Source organism: Phascolarctos cinereus, unplaced genomic scaffold (assembly GCF_003287225.1).
Source record: "Phascolarctos cinereus isolate Bilbo 61053 unplaced genomic scaffold, phaCin_HiC Scaffold_2;HRSCAF=192, whole genome shotgun sequence".
Classification (NCBI taxonomy): Eukaryota; Metazoa; Chordata; class Mammalia; order Diprotodontia; family Phascolarctidae; genus Phascolarctos; species Phascolarctos cinereus.
Genome location: NW_027555625.1, coordinates 355,215,478 through 355,238,996, shown reverse-complemented (window position 1 = coordinate 355,238,996; position 23,519 = coordinate 355,215,478). Strand labels below are relative to the sequence as shown.

The 23,519-nt window shown below is 35.8% G+C and overlaps 1 protein-coding gene across 18 annotated transcripts in view; it reads left to right on the top strand.

Moving 5' to 3' along the window:
- KLC1 (kinesin light chain 1) overlaps positions 1-23,519 on the top strand; it is an 80,606-nt gene that overhangs the window by 11,430 nt on the left and 45,657 nt on the right. For all 18 annotated transcript variants that reach the window (XR_013484844.1, XR_013484843.1, XM_020971118.2 and 15 more), the window contains exons 2-9: positions 10,699-10,960; positions 11,804-12,034; positions 17,285-17,363; positions 19,830-20,055; positions 21,124-21,211; positions 21,914-22,015; positions 22,875-23,048; positions 23,176-23,275. Coding sequence is in view for 16 of the 18 variants with exons in the window: in XM_020971118.2 (XP_020826777.1) it covers positions 10,700-10,960; positions 11,804-12,034; positions 17,285-17,363; positions 19,830-20,055; positions 21,124-21,211; positions 21,914-22,015; positions 22,875-23,048; positions 23,176-23,275 (1,261 nt within the window). In the remaining 2 variants the exon portion in view is untranslated. The remainder of the gene's footprint in view (positions 1-10,698; positions 10,961-11,803; positions 12,035-17,284; positions 17,364-19,829; positions 20,056-21,123; positions 21,212-21,913; positions 22,016-22,874; positions 23,049-23,175; positions 23,276-23,519) is intronic.

Genomic DNA, 23,519 nt, shown 5'->3' with positions numbered 1-23,519 from the left:
TTTTTAAAAAATTATAAAACAGTGCTTCTATTCTTGTCATCCTAAATTCCTGTGTGTTTCTTAACTTGTTTTTTGGTTATGGTGTAAATGTCAAACCCTTTCTGTACTGAGGTCTTAGCTCCTTTTCTTGGTACTTTTAACTCCCCAGCTAGAGATTAATAATTAATTGTTAAAGGTAAGAAGTTAAATTTGCCAGCTGAGCCCCAGTCTTCATCAGGACCCTCCCATATGGAGTGGAGTTTATTTGCCTCCTGGCCATTGTCTTAGTCCTATGGTCTTCCCAGTGCCTGTGGGGACTGATTTGCCTCTTGGTCACCTTCTTTATCTCAGAGCCTTTCCAACTCCTTTCCATCCAGGCCTCAGCCTTTGTCCCAGGGCCTTTTCCCAGTGCCTTACACTAGCTCTGTTTCCAGGTACCATGCTCTGGCCTTATCCTAGGGCCTTCTCCAACACTTCAGATGGCTGTCTCCCAGAACATGTGTTGCCAAATCCCAACCTTGGGTTATTCTTACCGTCCACCTCTTTTGCTCCTATTCATGTAAATGAAGCTGGAGAAAATGATGGAACTTATTGGGTCTGCTATAAACTTACGTAATCTCAACTGAGTCCTCACTTCATCTAGGCAGTTCTTTTACACCTCTCTAGTTTGCTTATCTACTTATCACAGCAGCTGTTTCAGTCCTTTATCCTCTTATGGCACCCCTTCTACCCACCCTCTCAGCTGAGGACCTTGCTTTATACTTCACTGAAAAATTCATACCATTCCACCAGAATCACTTCTCCCATCCTTTTCTCACATCACTCAGACACTTCCTATACTCTATGTTCCTTCACCCCTGCCTCGAGTGTAAGAGGGGGCCCTCTTCTTTGCCAAGGCAAACCCATCTACATGCATCCTGAATCCTGTTCCTTCCCCAGCTTCTCCATCAGACTGACCCCACTGTCTTTCTAATCTTCTATTTCTCCCTGTTACTGACTCCTTTTTTGCTGCCTACAAACATGCTCATGTTATTCCTCGCCTTAAAAAACTCCTTGCTTGATTCTGCCATCACCTCTAGTTATCATTTTATATTCCTTCTCCTTGGTTAACCTTGATAAAGCTATCCAAATTAGATACCTCTGCTTTTCCTCTCAGTCTCTTTTCAGTCCTTTGCAGTCTGTCTTCTGACCTCATTAAACTGAAACTGTTCTCTAAAGATACAGATGGCCTCATTAATTGCCAAATCTAATGACCTTTTTTGAATCTTGACTTCTCAGTAGCTTTTGGACATATTGATCACTCTTTGATACTTTCCCAGGTTTTTGTGAAACTGCTCCTTCTAAATCTCCTTTGCTGGCTCTTCATACAGATAATAGCCACTAAACATGGGGTGTGTCCCCCAAAGTTCTGTTCCCTGGCCCTCTTTTTCCTTTATGCTGTCTCACTTGGTGGTTTCATCAACTTCCATTTAACTCTTGTCTACATAGATGATTTCTAGAGCTTTATATCTAGGCCTAATCTCTTTTTTGAGCTCCAGTCTCGAATGACCTATTGCCACTTGGAGATCTTAAAATGAATGTCCTGTAGGCATCTTAAACTCAACATATCCAGAATAGAACAGATTTTTTTTCTCCCCAAACCTTCTAAACTTCTCAATTACTCTCAAGGGCACCACCATTTTCTTAGTCATCAAAGCCTATAATATCAGTGAAGTTTTCATCTGCTTACTCACAGTTACCCCATATAAATCTATTGTCAGATCTTGTCATTTTAACCTTCCCCAATACCTTTCTTATAGGTATCCCCTTCACTCACTTAGCCATCATCTTTGTATAGGTTCTTATCACCTTACGCCTGGAATAATGCAGTAGCCTTCTGGTTGGTATCTCTGGCTCAAGTATTTCCCCACTCAAGGCTACCCTGTGCTCAGCTGTCAAAGTGATCTTCCTGAAGTGCAATCCTCACCACATTTACCCCTTCCTCCTCCTCCTCCATGTGCTTAATAAACTCCAGTGGTTCCCTGTTACCTCCAGGATCAAATATAAAATCCTTTGTTTGGCATTTAAATTCTTTCACAACCTGGCCCTTTTCTACCTTTCCATTCTCCTTACTTTACTCCCTTCTACTGGCTCTGTGATTTGTCTACTCTGGCCTGCTTGACATTCCTCACGCAGAATTCTATTTGTACTGACCGTCCCCCATATCTAAAATGCTGTGCCCCATCAGCTGTTGCCTCTTGGTTTTCCTTGCATCCTTTAAGACTCAACTCAAGTCCTGTTGCCTTTCCTTGTCTCACCAGCTATTAGTGTCTTCTCCTTATAGATTACTTTTGATTTATACTGTATATATCTTAAATGTACATAATGTATCTGCATGTTATCTCTGCCATTAGTAATATGAGCTATTTGAGAGTAGGGTCTATATTTTTGCCTTTCTTTGTAACATCAGGGGGTTAGCACAGTACTTGGAATTTAAGTGTTTAATAATGCCTATTGACTGACTAATAGTATGGCTTAGCAGGAGTACTAGAATAGGATTTAGGGAAAAAAATAGGTTCTGTTCTGGCTCTGCCAGTAAATAGTTGTGTCACCTAGGGTATGATGGGAAGAAATACTGAGGATATAAGCAAGGAGGAAATAATTGAAGATGCTCATAGAAGTGTCTTGGTCCTGTAAGAATATTGTTAAGATTGCTAAAATTTAGTTTGAGCTAAAGCTGGGGAGGGACAGCAAATAAAGGGGGTAGCCTCTTTAGTTATGTTGGGGCAAGAGGAAGCTCAAAGAAGGGATAGAACTGCTGTTCAGAGTGATTAGAACAATGGTGGTGGATGAACTATTCAACTTTTATTTTCCTTTTTTTCTCCCCAAAAGAATGATCTTTGGAATAGGAAGGACAGATCAGAAATGGTTAAAAGGAAATTGAAGTCCAAGATAAGAAAAGAAATAGCCCTAGCTACTACAGAATAAGTTCAGATCATCAGGCCCAGATGAATTACATTACAGGGTACTGAAAGAACTGGCAGATGTGATTACTCATCTGTTAGTGATTTTTGAAAGATCATGGAAAACCAGAGATACCTAAGGATTTGAGACAGGCAGATGTCCATACACACACACACACACACACACACACACACACACACACACACACACACACACATTTTAAGTTTTATTGTTGCTGTACCATAGTAGGCACTTAATAAATGCTTGTTGATTGATACTTTTTAAAATATCACTTTGATTTCTCAGTATTTCTCCTATCCCTCCATAGAACTCTCCCCTGTAACGAAGCAGCTTAATTAAACCAAATAATATACTCCTTGCCTGTGCCTAACAGTATTTGCTTCATACTTTCCTGTAGTAATCAACATCCTCTCCAGTGAGAGGAAGGAACATTTCACGATCAGTCCTTTGCATTCAAGAATGGTCATTGCATTGATCTGAGTTTTATTATATTTTAGCATTGTTTTCCTTTAAGTCAGTTCTTAAATTGGGGTAAGTGAACTTAAAAAAATTTTTTTTCGATAACTTTATTTCAGTATAATTGGTTTCCTTTGTAATCTTGTGCATTTTATTTTATTCATTTAAAAACATCCTGAGACATAGTCCATAAGTTTCGCACTGTGAAGGGGGTCCATGACTCAAAAAAGGTTAAGAACCTTTGCTTTTTGTTGTAAGTATTATTCTCTTAATTTCGTTTACTTGGCTCTGTACCAGTTCATACAAGTCTTAAATAAGAATTCTTTGAATTGATTGTTTCCTTTGGCCCAATAATAGTTTGTAACAATCATGTTCCATAATTTGTCCAAACATTTCCTAGTTGATGTCACTTCTTTTTCTTTTTCTTTCTTTTTTTTTTTTTGCTTTCACAAAAAGTGCTGCTATAAGAATTTTGTAACATTTGGGATCTTTTGTTTATGCTCAGTGGTGGTATCGTGTCAGAGGCTGTAGTTTAGTCGCTTTTCTTTTTTAAATAGATTTTCTTATTGATATCTTTTGTTGTGTCACTTAAATTCTCCACAGTATCCCTTTTCCTTCCTGCTCCCTGAGAGCCATCCCATATAGCAAAGAATATTTTTTAAAGGAAAATGAGGAAGAGAAAAAACAGTTAGCGAACTGATCAGTTAGTGAAAAAAAAAAAAAGAAAATATATGCAGCGTTCTACCAGGTAAGTCAGGGGAATGTCCTCTTCTGTTTTTCTACGGGGCCATTCTTGTTCTTTGTGATTTTGCAGCATTCACTTTGGTTTGGTCTGCTGTTGCAGGTCTTTCCATTTGTGTTGTTACGATCTTGTGTGTGTTCTCTTGCTTACTTCACTGTGCCTTAGTTCTTACTAGTTCATGCTTCTTTCTTTTCGTCATATTCATTGTTTCTTAGTACGAATAATATTCCGTTACATTGATATGTCACCATTTATTTAGCCATTCCCCAGTGATGGATTTCATAGCTGTTTTTGAATTGAATATTTGGGATACCTATATCTGACAGAACACATGAAAGGATTAAGGAACAAGAAGCATATAGCATGAAACAGCTTTGTAAGTTGATGTGAAAATGCTGGATTGTGTAGTACAGATGTAATAGTGAAGGGATGTAGAGGAGGAAGAAATTCACCAGGGTTGTTGGGGCCATATTATAGGGGCTACAATTATAAAGGACCAGTGAAAACACTTTTGGCTGTACCTTTTAAAATAATTTGAACTGTGAAATCAGATACACTTGTAGAAATGTATTCAACAAAGGACTGATGCCTAGGGCCTACAAAAATCTAAATCTGGTCATGGCTGGTGTCCTCAGGAATTACTTGAGTGAGATGCAGCATTTGAGTTGATTTTCAGTTTAGTATTTATTAAGTTCCTCTTGTATGCAGAACACTGCTAGGGACTAGGGGATATACACAATTTAGATGACACATTTACTGTACTCATGGCTCTTATACCCTAATATGGTGGTAGGACACAGCTAGATATCATGTATTAACATGATATATAACAGTTAAATTAACATGATATTTAACAGTTAAATGTGCTGGAGCTAAGAAGAAAATTGATTGGGAAGAAGAGATGTTTTGCAGGGTTTAGGGTATGGGAATAGATAATAAGTTTTATACATGTGTTAAATTTATAAGGTCCCCCAGTAAAGTCATACTCTAGGGTCTTGTTATGTTATGGGTTCTTGAGCTATGTCAGTAGAAAACTCTGACAGGTTTTACCAAGGTCTTTGAGTCCAAATTGTAGATATAGATTGTATTTTGTCAAGGACTATTCTGCCAAAGTACTGAAAGTCTCATTGCGGGGGTGGGGGGGATTTGAGCCTCTGGGGAACGAACATTTTTGTTTTTTTTTTAGGTGGGCAATGGGGGATTAAGTGACTTGCCCAGGGTCACACAGCTAGTAAGTGTCATGTGTCTGAGGTCGGATTTGAACTCAGGTCCTCCTGAATCCAGGGCCAGTGCTCTATCCACAGCGCCACCTAGCTGCCCCCCCCCCCGGGAACGAACATTTTTGGCTAGAGCAAGCAATTCCTAAGCATGAAGGGATTGTATGAAGTATGGAGGGCATTGTAATTTGGATTGGTGAAGAGAACGAACCACAATAATAGTCACATAACCTTGCAGGATTAAAATAAGTTTTGAGTGGTATATCCAGTATGGAAGTAGGATAGAAATTTGGGGGTGTTTAACACGGAAGGGGGTTCATACAACATGAAGGATTATTTCACTTAAATAGTAAAGATAGTGACAAAATGAACTGAACATTAAGGAATGAGCTTTGGAGTGTAAACCCATATGTTGGAATTAAGAGACAGAAGAGGAGCTAGCAAAGAAGAAGAAAAAAAATGGTAACAGAGGTAAGAGAACTATTACAGTATAGGAGAAGCCAAAGGAAGAATAAGTTTCTAGAAGGGAGATAAACATTAGTGTCAAATGATTCTAAGAGGGTAGTGGGTCTCATGGTGAAGCAAAAGGTACATTGATTTTGGAATCAGAATACCTGGCTCTGGTCTCCAGTTTCCTCATCTGTAAAATGATCAGTAGTTCTCAAAGTATAGTCTGGAGACTTCTGGGAATCGCTGAAATTCTTTCAGGGGGTCCACAAGGTTAAGACTTTTCATAATAATGCTAATATTTCTAATATGGTAAATATCAACTGATATGACCCACATAAACCAGGACCAAAAAATTTGAGAACCTAGACTGGATGGTGATTAAGGTATTTTGTGTATTTTGTAATCACAGTATAAGAACAAAGGACAGAGAGCAGAAATTAGTCTGAAATGTACTGCATAGATTGGAGATAAGGGGGCAGTTTTTTTGTTTTGTTGTTTTTTTTTTATTATATGGATGTAGAAGGATGAGAATTGTCAAATTATTTTTAAAAAATTGGAATTATTATAAAATGTGTTGTAGCTTTTTTCTCCCTTAAGATGTTCATATCACTCTGTTTTCCTCATAGGTGCTTTGATGAATTGGATAGCTGTTGAGCTTGCTAGCAACCATTCTGCACTAGAATGTTGAGGTCCTTGCCAGCAGATTTAGTTATGGTTGAAGTATAACAGCACTACAGAAGGACAGAGGCTTGGAGACACAACTGTTTTATAATCTGATTTTCAGCAATTCAGCAAACATAGATTCTTTGTCTTCTATCTTGTACCATACTTAACTTGTAACTCTTTAGAGAATCAACCCCTCGAACACTGGGCCAGGTTTTGGCTTTCTATTACCAGCATAAAACACAGTGAAGATAAATGCTTAACATTCATCAAATTGAATTACCATGTGGTTGAACTCTTGATCCTAGCCCTGTGTGGAAGGCTGGTCAATATTGAGTTTTGCACTGTAGTGAAACTTTGAATATAGATTATTTCAGAATTTCAGATTCTTTATCTTCTCCCCTCACAAGATCTATTCGAAGTATCCATTTTATTTTTTTTTTTTGCAGTTAAAATGTACACCACTCTTTTATCAAAGGAAAATTACTGTTAGTGACACACAAACGATATTACCAACCTACCTTTTCCTTTTCCCCTCTCTATTGACTGATCAGCAAATTTTAAATTATTTTCTGCACTACTTGCCTTTTGTAAAAACAAATGACAGTTCATTTGGTTTCTTTGTCATTTTTGTTTTGTTGGATCCAGTTAACTTAGCTTGAGTTTAACAAAAATATTCTATCCTGTTTGTTTCCTTTCCTTCACTTTTTTATGAGAGGACACTAATAAAAAAAATTCCCTCCTTGAGTATTTTTGCAGTTTCCTCTGAAAAATTTCAAACCTTTTTGCTTTAAAAATCACTTTCCTTTTTAAAAGAGAAGTTAAGTATTAATATTTTATGAACACTGCCCATCTTAATTTCATGTAAATGGTAGTGAATGCTTTCCTTTAGAAAAGGAAAGCACATTTTTTAAATGGGGCACAGATTGATAAAACAAAGAATCTAACTCTTATTGGTAAATGGAGAGGAAAAAATGCTGTAGTAGTGGCTATTTTTTGAAGCAAAATAATATTGTTCTTAAATACTATACTGAATTTTTTTCTCATGGCTCCAGATAACCATTTAATCATGGGTGGTGCTGGCAGAGACCTGAGAGATCATCTAGTCTAAGTCTCTCTTTCTATAGATGAGGAAGATAAAAGGTGAGATTCCAACAGCAGCAGGGCAAGTGCTAAGATGTCCAGGATTGTTTCAAAGAATGGATGTGAATTATAGAGTGTCTGTGGTTAGTTGTATACAGCTCAAGCAAATTTACACTTATAGACTAGTTGAATGGATTAACTCTCTCAAGGACAGAGGAAGTTCTGGAAGTCCAGGTGTGAAGGAGTAGGATAGCAGTAGCAAAGTAGAGAGCAGTATGGCCTGAATAGATGTTTTGTACTAAGATTAAAAAGATGAATTCCTTGGGGGCAACTAGGTGGTACAGTGGATAGAGAGCCCCCACCTAGAGTCAGAGTTCAAATCTGGCGGCAGACACTTAATAGCTGTGTGACCCTGGGCAAGTCACTTAACCCTGTTTCCTCATCTGTAAAATGAGGAGATAACAAACCACCCCAGTGTCTTTGCCAAGAAAACCTCAAATGGGATTGTGAAGAGTCAGACACCCCTGAACAACAACAAAATGAATTCTTAAGCTGACTCAATCTCCCTTTACGGTCTTTTACACAGTATTCTCCTTTAAGCCCTCCAATGGTCTAATCAAACTGGGCTCCTTAGTGTCCCTGATCTTATTCTACCTTAGCCTGTTTCTGTGACTTTGCTCATTCCATTCTTCATGCTTGGACTGAACTGGACTTTTTTTTCTCACCACTTCTCAGATCTCTGCCTGTTGAAATGTGTCCCCCTTTTCAAAACACAACTCATATGCTACTTTGTCTGTGATGTGATTAGGAAAACCAGGAGATTGTAGTATTTTAAAAGTGAAGGGAGGCTGGTATATCCAGAAGGAGGGAGGATTACCTGCAGAGAAGTCAGGGAAAATGAGAAATAGGAAAGAGTGCTGGGAGTAAAAACCAGATTGCAAGTGATAAAGAAGTAAGGCATCACATTTAGACAACATTTTCAGAAGTTCAGTGAAAAGGAAAGAAATGAGACAGTAGTTTGATGGAAGGCTTGAGAGAAATGTTTCCTTGTTTATGGATTGGGGACACCGGAGAATGTTTGTAGCAAATGGCAAAGAGCCAATGGAAGGGGAGGAATTGAAGATGCATGTTAGAGAGGAGAGTAAGAACTGAGTAACTGAAGAAAAATCCTGGAGAAGTGAAGTTAGGAGGGAGTGGAATCTAACGTTCAGATAGGAATTAGGACTTGCAAATCTGAAGATGCTGAAGGCATATTTAACAAACTTACAGACAACAGTTAGGAAGTGTTAGGTAGTATGACAGAAATGGCAAACTTGTAGAATCTTTTTTTGGAGGGTAATCTAAACCACATAGTAAAAGTTTACAGAAGTAGTTATACCTTCAGTGCCAGGAAGATGTGAGATGAGGAGACAAGGAAGTTCAGGGGAAATAGCATCTGTTTCTTGAAAAAGTCCAAGTTGAGGTGCTCAGTTGAAAGGATGAAGAGAGTGAGTGCAGTGGAAGGCTTCTAGAGAGAAGACAAGATTTGAAATAGCTTCCGTGGTAAGTTGGATATAGATTAAATTAGAGTAAATTGATTGTGTAGCTGCAGTAAATTGATATTAGAGAATTTAAATCTGTAGCAAACTCAGTCATCATATGTTCCACAGCATGTGAATAGGAACAAAGGAGGCAGAAAGTGGTGGGCATAATTTAGGGTTTGGTAAAGCATGAGCATATAATAGGACATGGGAGCAAGAGATTCCTGTGTAGAGGATAGTATAGAGTTGAACTGGTTCATTGAAGATTCACAAAATTTCGCTAAGAAGACTTTTGATAAGAGTTGCATAGCTGAGGCTTAAAGGGAAGCTAGGGATTCTAAGAGATGGAGGTGAAAAGGGTGTACATTCAAGGCATTGGGGGATATAGCCTGTGCAAAGGTAGGAAATGGAATGCTGAGTTTGGGAAACAGTAAGTAGGCCGGTGTTCTGTAATATAGAATGTGTAAGGGAGGACAGTGTACAAAAAGCCTGGAAAGATGGGCTGTAGCTAGATTGTGGAAGGGTTTTAAATGTCAAACTGAGTGACAGATTAAAGAGCCACGGAATATTCTGGAGCATAGCAGTGACATAGCCAAACTTAAGCTTTTGGAAGATTTTTTTTTTTGGCAGATGAAGTCCGAACAGGTACTATTTATGCTGGTCTTTTTGTTCCTCATGTTTGATTTTTGCCTTATATGGTGCTTACCACATAGTACTTAATAAATGTCTGTTGATTGTTTGATTGAAGGGGCACTATGCTTAGAGTCAAAAGGCCTGATGAATTCAAATGACACTTGGCATGTAACCTTAGCAATAGTGTCATAGAGTCATAGATTTAGTGAGAGGGGATTTTAGAAATCTAGTCTAACCCCTTCATTTAATAGATGAAACTGACTCCAAGAGAGATTGTGAGTTAAGTCACTAAACATCTCTAAGCCTTAAGTTTCCTCATTTGTAAAATAGGGATAATGCTTATGTAGCATACCTCATACTGTTTTTTCTTATTTACGAACACGTATAATTGAGTAAAACAAATCCCTGCACTAGTCATGCCCCCCCATATACATGTATATGTGTGTGCATACATAATGCGTGCATGCACACACATGTGTGTGTGTATGCCTTACTCTGCACTCTTGAATTTTCTGTCTGGATGTTCATTGTGTTGATCAGAGTTACTAAGTCTTTTAAAATTCTTTGTCTTTACAGTATTGTTGTTATTGTATAAATTGTTGTCCTGGTTCTGCTTTCTTCACTTTGTATTAATTCATACAGACCCTGCCTAGTTTCTCGGAAACCATCCCCTTCATCATTTCTTACAGAACAGTAGTATTCCATCACATTCATATGCTGTAATTTGTTCAGCCATTACTCAGTTTCCAGTTCTTGGCCATCATGAAAAGAGCTGCTGTAAACATACATACATACATACATACATACATGTATATGTACATGTAGGTCTTTTCTTTCTTTGATCTGTCTGCGGTATAGATCTAATGAGCTGTATGTATTGCTGGGTCACAGGGTGTGCACAGTTTAGAGAAATTAGATATTAATTAAATGATGTTAATAACTGTTGATTTAAATTTAGTTTGTTGGCTAATTGTAATTTTTAAAATTCTAGAATGTATGACAACATGTCCACAATGGTGTACCTAAAGGAAGACAAATTGGAGAAGCTTACCCAGGATGAAATTATTTCTAAGACAAAGCAAGTGATTCAGGGACTGGAAGCTCTGAAGAATGAACACAATTCTATCTTGCAAAGTTTACTTGAGACGCTTAAGTGTTTGAAGAAAGATGATGAGAGCAATCTGGTGGAAGAGAAATCGAACATGATTCGCAAGTCACTGGAAATGTTGGAACTTGGGCTGAGTGAGGCACAGGTAGATTGGGAAATGACTTTGAGCTTTATCTAGATGGAAAAATGGAGAGGTACTAACATTTGAAATTGTAAGGGGAAATATGCTTGATATTGATGTTTAAAAAAAGACCGTTGTTAGAATTGACATTGATATAAAAAAGGGAAGACAATTGTAAGAACTTCACATTAAATGAATTGTATAAATTGAGATGTAGATTTGGGGGAGCTTGTTGGATTAAAACTAAGAGGCTCAGTCTTGGACTGCTGACTTATGTATATATTAACATAGATCTACAATATAGAGATGGGTTTTAGAATTATTGACTTACCTCTTTCTTTTTGAATTTGAAGTCTTCCCCAAAATAAGATACAACTAAATGAAATAGGTAGTAAAACAGTTTGGCTTTCTTTTGGCCATTTATTTCTTTTGTTGATTTACCAGTTGGCATAAAAAAAGAGCTGTAACCGATTTATGTTCAGAGAAGACTTTATTTAGTATCAGAAGTGACTATGCTTACTCCAATTTTAGACTTTTTTTTCTATTCATGTTATGAGTTTTTAATGTAGGGTTTTCGGTGGTCACTTTGCCAGTCTTTTTTTTTCTTTCCATATTTTATTAATGGGGAGAAAGTTTAAAACTTCGTATAATTTTGGGATACATTATTATGAACCATAACTCTAGTTACATGCTTCATTTATATGTCAGGAGGATGGATAACTACGTATACATATTGGAGGAATTAAAATCAAAGAAATATTCAAACTTAGCAAATTTTTCTGAATTCTTAGCTTAAGAATTCAGTAGAAAATTAGGAAGGTGATGAATGTTATAAGGCAGGATTTAAGTTTTTTCTCTGTGTCCTAGGTAATGATGGCTTTGTCAAACCATCTGAATGCAGTTGAATCAGAGAAACAGAAATTGCGTGCCCAAGTACGCCGCCTGTGCCAGGAAAATCAGTGGCTGCGGGATGAGTTAGCTAACACACAGCAGAAGCTACAGAAAAGTGAGCAGTCTGTGGCTCAGCTGGAGGAAGAAAAGAAGCACCTGGAATTCATGAATCAGTTAAAAAAGTATGATGACGACATTTCTCCATCAGTAAGTAGCTGCTTATTAAAGTCAGTTCATGTCCATCAGATAACTTAGAAGCTTTCAGTTCGAAGGTATTATGAAGCTGTATGTTTCCTTTTCTGTAAATACTCTTTTCAGTGTGATGTTACAGAAGAAGCTGTTACTATCTTTGTGCTTTTGGAAAAATCTGTGACTTTCTGTGCCTTAATTACATTTTCTGTTAAATGTATATAGTTGTTCTTACCTTTCACGTGTGTTATGATCAAATGAGATCATGATTGTCAAAAGTATTTTAAAAATACAAAACATTAAAATGGCAGTATTTTATTTGTTGTTTCTACAAATAATAAGTTTTAGATGGGAACTTAGAACTCCTAGAGATTTCTGGTTCAGAAGGGATTATGTAGCCTGGAACTTCAGAGTATTCATTTAAATAAATATTTGTTAAGTGCCTACATTGTGTTAGGGATGCAAAGATGAAAAACCATATATTCCTCAAAGAGCTTACTTTACTTTTACTTTAATAAAGGAGATAATACCCATATATACAAATAAATATGATAGAAACTATAGTGTAATAAGGTCAAAGGAGGGATCAAAACAGAACCATAAGAATATTTGAGGAGCTAGAGATTACTTTTTGGAGTTAAAAAAAAGTCTTCCTGGATGAGATGGCACTTGACCTGGGTTTTGAAGGAAGAGAAGGGATCAGAAATGTAGAGAGAGTGTAGTCTGGGTAGAGGAAATGGGCTTTTTAACTGTAGAAAAAAGGAAGAAGGCTGGATGCGATCAGACTATATAGCATGTAGTTCAATTTGGCAGGAATGTAGACTGCCTAAAGTAGGGTAGAATGAATTGAAGTTGGAAAGATAGGTTGGAGCCCAGATTATTGAAGGTCCTAAAAGCCAGGTTAAGGGGCTTGTATTTTCTTACTGTAGGCAATGAAGAGCCATTGATGATTTTTTTTTTTTGAAGCAAGGCAATGATATGGTCAGGTCTTTGCATTAAGGTTAATTTGGCAACTATGTGAAGGATGGATTAGGGGAGAGAGAAACTTCGGGCCAGAAAATCAGTTTAAGAGGTGATTACATAAATCTAGATGAAAGGTGATGATGATGATGATGATGATGATGAGGGCTTGAACTTCATTAGTGGCTGTCTAAGTGGAGAAGAGGGGAATTAGATACAAATGATTTTGTGGACATAGAATGACAGGACTTGGCAATAGTTTTCCTTATGTTAAACCATCCCTGCATTCCTGACATAAATCCTACTTCACTGCATAATATTTGTGATATATTGTTGAGTTTCCTGGCTAGTTTTTTATTTAGGCTTTTTGCATCCATATTCATTAGTGAAATAGATCTGTGATTTTCTTTCTCTGTTTTTGCTCTTCCAGATTTTAGGTATCAGCACCACATTTGTTTCATAAAAGGAGTTTGGTAGGACTCCTTTGCCCATTACTTCAAGTAATTTATTTAATGTTGGAATTAGTTGATTTTTAAATGTTTGGTAGAATTCACTTTTAAATCTACGTGGGCTTGATGCTTTTTTCTCAGAGAGCTCGTTTATGTAGCTGGTTCAATTTCTTTTTCTAAAATAGGTTTACTTAGATATTCTGTTTCCTCTTATTAACATAAGATTATTAACATAATCTAGACAGTTTATATTTTTGTAAGCATTCTTCTATTTCACTTAAATTCTTGAATTTATTGACATATAATTGGGCAAAATAAGTCCTAATGATTGCTTCAATTTCATCTTAATGAGTGGTATATTCACCATTTTCATTTTTGATGCTAGTAATTTGTTTTTCTTCTCTTTTTTAAAAATTAGTTATATCAACCACTGGTATTTTATTGTTTTTTTCCATAAAACTAACCCTTAGTTTTATTTATTAATTCAATGGTTTTCTTACATTGAATTTTATTAATCTTGCCATAAATTTTTAGGCTTTCCAATGTGGTGTTTAATTGAAGATTTTTATTGTTCTTTTTCTGGTTTTTTAAATTGCATACTCAGTTCGTTGGTCTGCTCTTTCTCTATTTTATTGATGTAAGCATTTAGAGATATAAATTTTCCTCCAATTACTGCTTTTGCTGCACATTCTATAGGTTTTGGTATGTTGTCTTATTATTGGAATTAGTAGTTTTAAAAAGTTTGTTCAGCAACATCGTTGCTTGCTCTGGAAAAGAGCAGTTGTCAAGATTATTGCATAGTGAAGGAGCCATGTAGTATGATGGCTGTAAGGCTCATACCTTTCAAATAAGAAGTCATTAAAAATGAACCTTTGGAGACTTAGGATTGAAAACTAGTTATGAGTCTTCCATTATTCAGAATACCTGGAGTAATTGCAGGGATTTGTACAAGGACATCCCTTTCTTCCATAGCCCATCATGGCTGTTCCCATTTGATAACTCGTGCTTTTTCTAACTGCTGTGGCTGCTCTTGGTGCCAGCATTTAAAGCTGCAATTCTTTTTTTAAAAAATTTTATTATTTTTAATTTATTTATTTTTAGTTTTTAACATTCACTTCCGTAGGCTTTTACATTTTAAATTTTCTCCCCTCCCCAAGACAGCATGTAATCTGTCCATATACATTCAGATTTAAACATTTTCACATTAGTCATGTTGTAAAGTATTAGAACCAATGGGAGGAACCATGAGAAAGAAGAAACAAAACAAAAGAACAACAACAAAAAAGAGAGCAAGTAGTATTCTTTCGTCTGCATTCAGACTCCAGAGTTCTTTCTCTGGCTGTGGATAGCATTTTTTCATCACAAGTCTTTTGGAGTTGTCTTAGATCATTGCATTGCTGAAAGAGCCAAGTTTATCCAAGTTAGTCATCACACAACCTGGCTATAACTGTGTACAACATTCTCCTGGTTCTGCTCACTTCATTCAGCCTCAGTCCATATAAGTCTTTCCAGGTTTTTCTGAAGTCTGCTTGCTCACCATGTCTTATGGAACAGTAGTATTCCATTATATTCATTTACCACGACTTGTTCAGCCATTCCCCAATTGATAGGTAGCCCCTCAATTTCCGATTCTTTGCCATCACAAAAAGAACTGCTATAAATATTTTTGTACATGTGGGTCCTTTTTTCTCATTTGTATGATCTCTTTGGGATACAGTAGTATTGCTGGGTCAAAGGGTATGTACATTTTTATAGCTCTTTGGGCATAGTTCCAAATTGCTTTCCAGAATGGTTGGATCAGTTCACAACCTACCAATGCTGCATTAGTGTTCCAATTTTCCCATATCTTCTCCAACATTTATCATTTTCCTGTTTTGTCGTGTTAGCCAGTCTGATAGGTGTGATGTGGTCCCTCAGAGCTGTTTTGATTTGCATTTCTCTAATCAATAGTGATTTAGAGCATTTTTTCATATGACTATAGATAGCTTTAATTTTTTCCTTTGAAAACTGCCTGTTCATGTCCTTTGACCATTTGTCAGTTGGGGAATGACTTATATTCTTATAAATTTGACTCTGTTCTCTGTATATTTTAGATATGAGGCCTTTATCAGAGATAGTGGTTGTAAAAATTCATTCCCAGTTTTCTGCTTCCCTTGTAATCTTGGTTGCATTGGCTTTGTTTGTTTAAAAACCTTTCAATTTAATATAATCAAGATTATCCATTTTGCATTTCATAATATTCTCTGTCTCTTGTTTGGTCATAAATTCTTCCCTTCTTCATAAATCTGACAGGTAAACTATTTCTTTCTCTCCTAGTTTGCTTATAGTATTCAGCTAAAGCTGCAGTTCTAAGAACATCAGCATTGATATCCATAATGTTATCAGAACTTGTAGTGGGTTTTCCAGTGAGCTCATTTTGGCTGCTAGCTTTTCATATGAGTCTCCCTCAGAGCTTTGTACTCTTTGAAGTACAACTTCTGCACTCCCTCTTTAATAGGTCACTCTTTTGAAATGCAGTCCTCCCCTGCTCACTTTTTTTTCTCAGTTCCCCATGTCATTCTGGGTATTGGTATTACTTTCAGACTCAAGGACAACTTTTATGTCCCTCCTAAATAATGTCCCTCCTAAATATTTTGATTCTAAAGGCCTCTCGCTGCAAATGGTGATATCAGCAAGAAGTTGAAAGCAGATTTCATAAAATCATAGAATTTTAGGTTGAAGGGGAGCTTAGAGATAATCTAGTTTAGTTTAATTTAGTTTACAGATGAGAGGACTAAAGCTAAAAGAGGTTAAGAGACAAGATAGCACAGCCAGACTAATAGTTGGAAGGGACTTCATATATTATCTAGTCTAATCCATACACAAACAAGAGTTCTTTCTGTAATTTCTCTGACAAGTGATCAGTATCCCCCTGGGCAGGCTATTCTACTTTTCAGCGATTTTGATTGTTAAATTTTGCCTTAGATTTTGAGGCAAAGTCTTTTTCTTTTTTAACTTCAACCTGTTGCTTCTAGTTCTGCCGTCTCAGTTGGAGCATGACAAATCTAATTCTTCTTCCTTTGAAGAGATAATCTTTCAAATATTTGAAGATTGCTGTTAAGTCCTACCCAGTCTTCTGTTACCCCAGTTACTTAAGCTTACCCCAGTTACTTAAGCATTTCCATTTTCTTTAGCTGAAGACTGCCTGTATGATATGCTTTCTAGTTCCCTCACCATTGCTTTCTTGGATTTGTCAGTAACCTTTCCACAATGTGACACCCAGAACTGATATGGTATACAAGGTCAGGAAATAGTTCTGGACAATATAGTTTCATTAATACAGCCTTTAGCCTTTTGGTTGCTCTGTCATACTGTTGAGTCATTCAATTTGCACTCTCCTAAAATCTCAGTATCTTTTCCCACATATCCTGTTGCCTAGCCACCTTAGCCTTATTCTGATCTTGTGTAATTTAAAAAAAAATCTAAGTGAAGAACTAAATATTTATCACTGTTAAGTTTAACTTTACTAGATTTTGGCCATTTTTCTAGCTTAAGAGCTTTAATAACATGTTGTAGGACCAATTTATACAAATGTGGCACATTCCACTAGAGAACTTTCTCCAGGTTGACATGGATCCATTTATTATCATCCTTTAAGGTCATTTGTTCAACTAGCTAGTTAATGGTAGAACTGAAATTAGAACCTATGTCTCCTTGGTGTTTTATTTACTACACCATGCTGCTGAATAAACCACAGTGTAGAAAATGGATTATTTAATCTTTAACAAAACCTTTTATTAAAATGTATGTTATGTCAAATGCTTTAATAAGGAATTTATATAGCACTTAAGGTTTGTGCTTTGGGGATTTTTTTTTGTAGGAGGACAAAGACAATGATTCTACCAAAGAACCTCTGGATGACCTTTTCCCCAATGATGAAGATGACCCAGGTCAAGGAAGTAAGTGAAAAGTTGTGTCCTGAAATAAAATGAGAAGCGTATTTGTCCTATGTGGTGTATAATTGTAATTTCTAGTATAATATAGGAGATGTAGTAAATGTAGCCTGCAAAACAAAGTACAAATTCTTTAGCATTTATAATGTTAGTGTTTCTCATTCATTTATAATGTGTTCCTTGTGTTATGATAAAGCCTTATTAATTTAGACCCTGGTAATATAGAACTTGCAATAACAATTGAGTCATAGTAGTATTTGTTATTGAATAAAAAGCTCAGCCTTTTTTTTTCTCTCAAGGAGTTTTTGGAGTCATACTGATGAGAATTTATTGTTATTAGTGGATTTTTTCCAAATTAGAGGCTCAAGAATATAAGGTTTCCTTTGGTTGACTTGAACTTTTCAGTTCATTTGTCATTATGTTAAATTACTTTTTTTGTTTATTGATGTTATTATGCAATTCTGGGCTGTTGTGAATTATGATTTTAAAATTAATTTAATCTTCATAATCTTCATAGGGTTTTTTTTACCTAGTTTATAAAACATTTGGTGTTTGAAAGTAACAAATTGACTTTTTTAGAAGTTATATAACCATTCATTGTTAGATTGGCTTTCTTTATTGTTACAAAAAAAATAAGGGTTATTGTATTCTGAAAGAATATATCAGTTTTTTGTTTTTGGTTTTAGTTTGTTTTAGCTTAAAGCAGGGCTTAAAACGTAAAAAAGAGAGAATATGGCTTTTAATTTTAAAATTATCAAAGAAATTTTGTTGCTAGTATTTGTAGGGTCATAGGATATAAGTGATCTTTGAGGTCATCTAGTCTCGCCCCCTCGTTTTGGGTATTAAACAAATTACTCCATCATAAGGTTGTGGCAGAAATAGCCGGTAAGTTTTGTTGCTTAAGATGACTGTGTTGCATCATATAAACCAAGTAATATTTACTTACATTTTTCACCTCACATGGACATAGTCTTTTTTAGAATTATATCTATATGTATGAATAAATAGCATTCTTTTCAGGGCTGTTTCAGCATTTGTTAATTTGCCTTTCTTATCTTGACTTTGTATATGGGAAACTAGCTCTTTTTTTTCTTTCTTTTTTTTTTTAAGTGAGGCAATTGTAGTTAAGTGACTTGCCCAGGGTCACACAACTAGTACATGTCAAGTGTTTGGTTTGAGGTCGGATTTGAAATCAGGTCCTCCTGACTTCGGGGCCGGTGCTGTATCCACTGCGCCACCTAGCTGCCCCAAAACTAGCTCTTTTTAACCATGGTATGCAAAATTTTGGTTTGTCAGAGTGATATTATAAATAAGTGCTATTTCTCCCATACCTTTTGTAAAATCAACGTGACTTTCCATACTAAAGGTATAATTATTCATTGATATTAAAATACACCACTGATTAGGCAGGCCTTGAAGCTGTTGTCCCATTTCCTGTGTTTAGGGGACCCTGCAGGTCAGAGGCCTTAATCAAAAAGCTCTGCTGCAGGGATCCCAGTGGTCTCCATAATTAAACACCCTTGTTACCCAGTTTTTGTGATGGCTTAGTGGGGGACAAGACCTTAAAGCCACTGTTCTGTGAAGTTCTTTGTTGTAAGAGGTATAGTGGTAAGGGACTGCCCTACTTACTTAGATAAGCACAGGCCGTGGTCCCAAAGGCAAATTTCCTAGCATTATGAAGCAGGGCCACATCTTTGTGCTATGTGGCAGCTAGTTGTGAAGTAACAGCTCCTACAGTAAGTAGCTAAATAGGATAGATGTTTGGGAATTGACTGTATTTCTGTTTTGTCTCTGTTCTTAAAAATCATTTTGATACAGCCATGTAATTACAGCTTTTATATACATGCATGCATACATACATATACACACACATACAGGTGCACAAAAATATACGCACATTTTAGCCTAGACCTGTGATTTCTTTAATGCAGGGAACTCATTGTATGGAAACTTCTACCAAGTAGAATGTGGTTCATGAATTTACCTTTCACTTAGAAAGTTGCCTGGGGCACTAAGAGATTATATATGACTGGCCTGTGGTCACACAGCCATAAGTATGTGTCAGAGGCAGGACTTGGACTTGATCTTCCTGACTTACATTCTGCCCTCTTTTCATGGCCCCCATGCTGCCTCTCATATTTACTGCAAAGTAACAAATAGAAGAATTATAAATATAAGAAGAAAATACTGATTTTTATTGAATTTGCAGTAGATACTTAAATTATGTTTATACATGGTAATAGGATTCTTTTTAATTTTGTGTGATGGCTTAAGTTAATACAGGTTGTTTTTAGGGTACTGACTTTTAAAAAATCAACTGAACTGAATTTTGGGATAAGATTAAATGGTATAACAAACCAGATATTCTTAGCAAAACTACCTTTATTATGTTCATTGTGATAATTGTTTTCTTGATTAGAGTATGAATTTTTCTTTCATAATAAATTATAACTAAAATAATTTCTTTTGTAGTTCAACAGCAACATAGCAGTGCAGCTGCTGCTGCCCAGCAAGGGGGCTATGAAATTCCAGCACGGCTTAGAACTCTTCATAACCTTGTTATTCAGTATGCTTCCCAAGGTAGATATGAGGTTGCTGTACCATTGTGCAAACAAGCACTAGAAGATCTTGAGAAGACCTCTGGTCATGATCACCCTGATGTTGCCACCATGCTAAATATCTTGGCTCTGGTATACAGGTGAGTGTTTCTATGTCATCTGTGCCTTTGTTAGAAAAATTAAAGGAAAAACAAACTCTGAAGATACATATTTTTAAAAAAATATATTTTGTCTTGTCTTCTACTAATTTATGTTTTGGGTAATCTTTGTGCCTTGGAAACTGAACCTGGATTCAGAAAGAAGAATGCTCCTAGTGTCTTGCCCTCCATCTGAGTTAACTTATGGCAAAAAACCAAAACAAAATAAAACCCAAAATTAAGGCCTGCCCTTAGGTGAAGGAGAGAGGGATTAGAAATTACTCATAGCAGAATTTCTTCTCTTGGGTAGTCCATTTCAGTAAATTTATGCATTTCTATTATGTGCTCTGATATTTCTCTTTATTTGACTGGAATATTTCATAGAGACATATTTAATAAGTTAGGTTTTTAAAAATCAGTGGTAGATTCTTGTTCCAGTTTATCTTTTAAGAAGGTAAACAGTTCCTAAATTTAAAAGATAAAACAAGACAAAAGTCTACCGTTGATTTTAAAAACCTAACTTGCCAAGTATTTATTTCTGTGAAATAAGTTTTTTTCTCAAATATGAGAAATATCAGTGCAGATAAGTTTAAAGTGAAAAGTAGCAGAGAAATCCCCTTGGGTGTAGTCTTTGAGTAGGTTTTCTTTTAATTATGTAGGTAGGCTCAGCGATATTCACTGTGTTCCTTTATGACATTATATAGAAATAAGTCACAGTGGGTCTTGCACCCCGTTTACTGGTTACATCTCCTGTTACTTTTCATTAGTGATCTTTGATAGAGGAATGTGTTTAAGGTTGGCAATCAGTTCTAGTCATTGCCGATGAAACTGAAGCCATTGCAGTAACAATTCTGGGAACTTGGGTGATTTTACCAGGAGCAGTGAAGTCTATTTACCCAAGGAAACTTAGCACCTTCAACTGATATGAAAGATTGAGCTGCACATGCCTTATCTTCTGTGTCAGGACCTAATTTTATTGTTTATTGTTATTCTTGAAATCACCCCAACATATAGAGTCATTTGAGAAAATCTCAATGAGTTATAGAACTTAATGTCTGTTTTTAAATTTAGAGATCAGAATAAATACAAAGATGCAGCTAACTTACTAAATGACGCACTGGCTATCCGTGAAAAAACCTTGGGCAAAGATCATCCAGCGGTTTGTATATTTTTTTTTTCATCCTTTTGATGTGTTATTTTCTGTACTGTGCTTTACTCAACTCATTTTAATATTAAACTCAACAGGAAAGGGTTAAGACCTGTCTATTCATTAGGTGGTGAAGGTAGGAGCCCTCCTTCTACTGATTACCAATTACAAGTCCTAAGTATTCTTCACAATATTTGCCCTTCCAAGTGCACATGTAATCTATTTAAAGCAATGTATCACACAAAATGGGCCAGGTACTACATTTTTGATTCTAAATCAAACTGCATGTACTTGTGAAAAAAATTTCTAAAGTTGTATTTTTACTTTTTTCTTCCCCCCAAATCAGCTGGAAAGGCCCATGAATTTTTATGTTTTGGTTTGCTTTATTGCTTCTAGCAAAACATAATGTTGAGATCATGCTGTTCTTTATGATTTGTTTAATTGTGTCAATAATATGTTACTTTACATAATTTACACTACAGTGAGGCACTCTTATTGTACCTGAACTTATATGTGATATTTGTTCCATATTGGATATATTCCTTTGGTATATATAAAGCAGAAAATACCTTTATGATTTGATTAAATATTTATTTAAGGTAAAATTAAGAGTCCTCCACTGTACATTTAGGATATAATTGAATCTTAACTATATATGTCTTCACATAATAGTTTTGGTCAGTTTTATCGTGTTTAATGTTCATACTTTGACAGGTGGCAGCAACTCTGAATAATCTTGCAGTGCTTTATGGTAAAAGAGGGAAGTACAAAGAAGCTGAGCCTTTGTGTAAGAGAGCTCTGGAAATCAGAGAGAAGGTAGGAAAGACCAGAGCACGTTGTGATGTTCTAAGATTTGTATTCTTTTCTTGCAGTTTATTTTCAAATATTCACGAATCCCCAGGATGGTAATTGTATTTCATTACTGATTCTTCACTGGGAATAAATTGTGAAATTGACTGCCCTCAAAGCCTTGGGAGTGTATTCCAAATACTGGGTATGGGAGTGTGAGAATGGGGAACAGTTTGGGATAAGGTAGATGTTTAGGAACTATGAAGATGTAAGTCTTCAGGAGCTGGCTTTATTTCAGAAAAGATTTTAAAAAAGAAATTAATATTCAGAAGGGTTTGGGAGGTGGAAAGAATGATGCCATCTTCTTTAAGCGAGAAAAAGAACGACAATCAATAATGATACATTTCAAAATGTATTTATGCAATGTGGCATTAAGAAATTTGTTTCATGAAGAAATTTGATAGTAAAGTAATTATTTGCTCAAAGAGATTAGTTTAATATACCATCACTGTAACTTAAAAAAGTTTACTTCTAAAGGATTTGAATTGTAAACAGTTTCTGGGACAGAGAGTTCCAAAGGGTGGAAAAAAAATGTAGGAGTCGATATAATTTTATTTCTTTTTATTTCTCTCCATTTTATGTGTAGTTGGTATTGACATACATATTAAAGTGACTGGTGGTGTAAAATTGCATAGGCACATCTTATAGTGTCATTTAGTAGAATTACATAAAGTAGTCAAATATTGAGCGCTTTGGTGTTGAATTTTAAAATACAAATTGGGAAGAAATAAAGGTACAAAAATACTCAAATTGAAACTGAAATTTAAATGGCTGTCTGTCACAAAGGAATTTTTTTTCCTAATATGATATGTGTTTTTATTCTTAGGTTTTGGGAAAAGATCACCCAGATGTGGCCAAACAGTTAAATAACTTGGCCTTACTCTGCCAGAACCAGGGCAAGTATGAGGAGGTAGAATATTACTATCAAAGAGCCCTTGAGATCTACCAGACAAAACTGGGACCAGATGACCCAAATGTGGCCAAAACAAAAAATAATTTGGTATGTAGATGGAAATTACTTAGAGTATATCAGAGTTCCATTCAGTAATTTAACTTTTAGTTATATACATTAAGATATATTTCAGTTTTGCCTAAGGGATGCCTGTTATGTTTTGTTTTAAATAAAGGCATCCTGCTACCTGAAGCAAGGGAAATTCAAGCAGGCTGAAACACTATACAAGGAGATTCTCACTCGTGCACATGAGAGAGAGTTTGGCTCTGTAGATGGTAAGAAATTTAGTTAGATTTATAATGAAATACAATCGAGTTTGCTATTTTAAATAATTGTTTTAAAAATGAGTGGCAATTTCCACCAGTGATTTTGTGACATTCAAAAATATCACTAATGAGTTTCAGGGGGGAGTAAATAATTCTTAAAACAAGTTTAACTGGGATTATCTTTGATTTAATTAATATCTATATCTGTATCCATGTAGTTATATCTATCATATACCACATCAGAGACTACTAG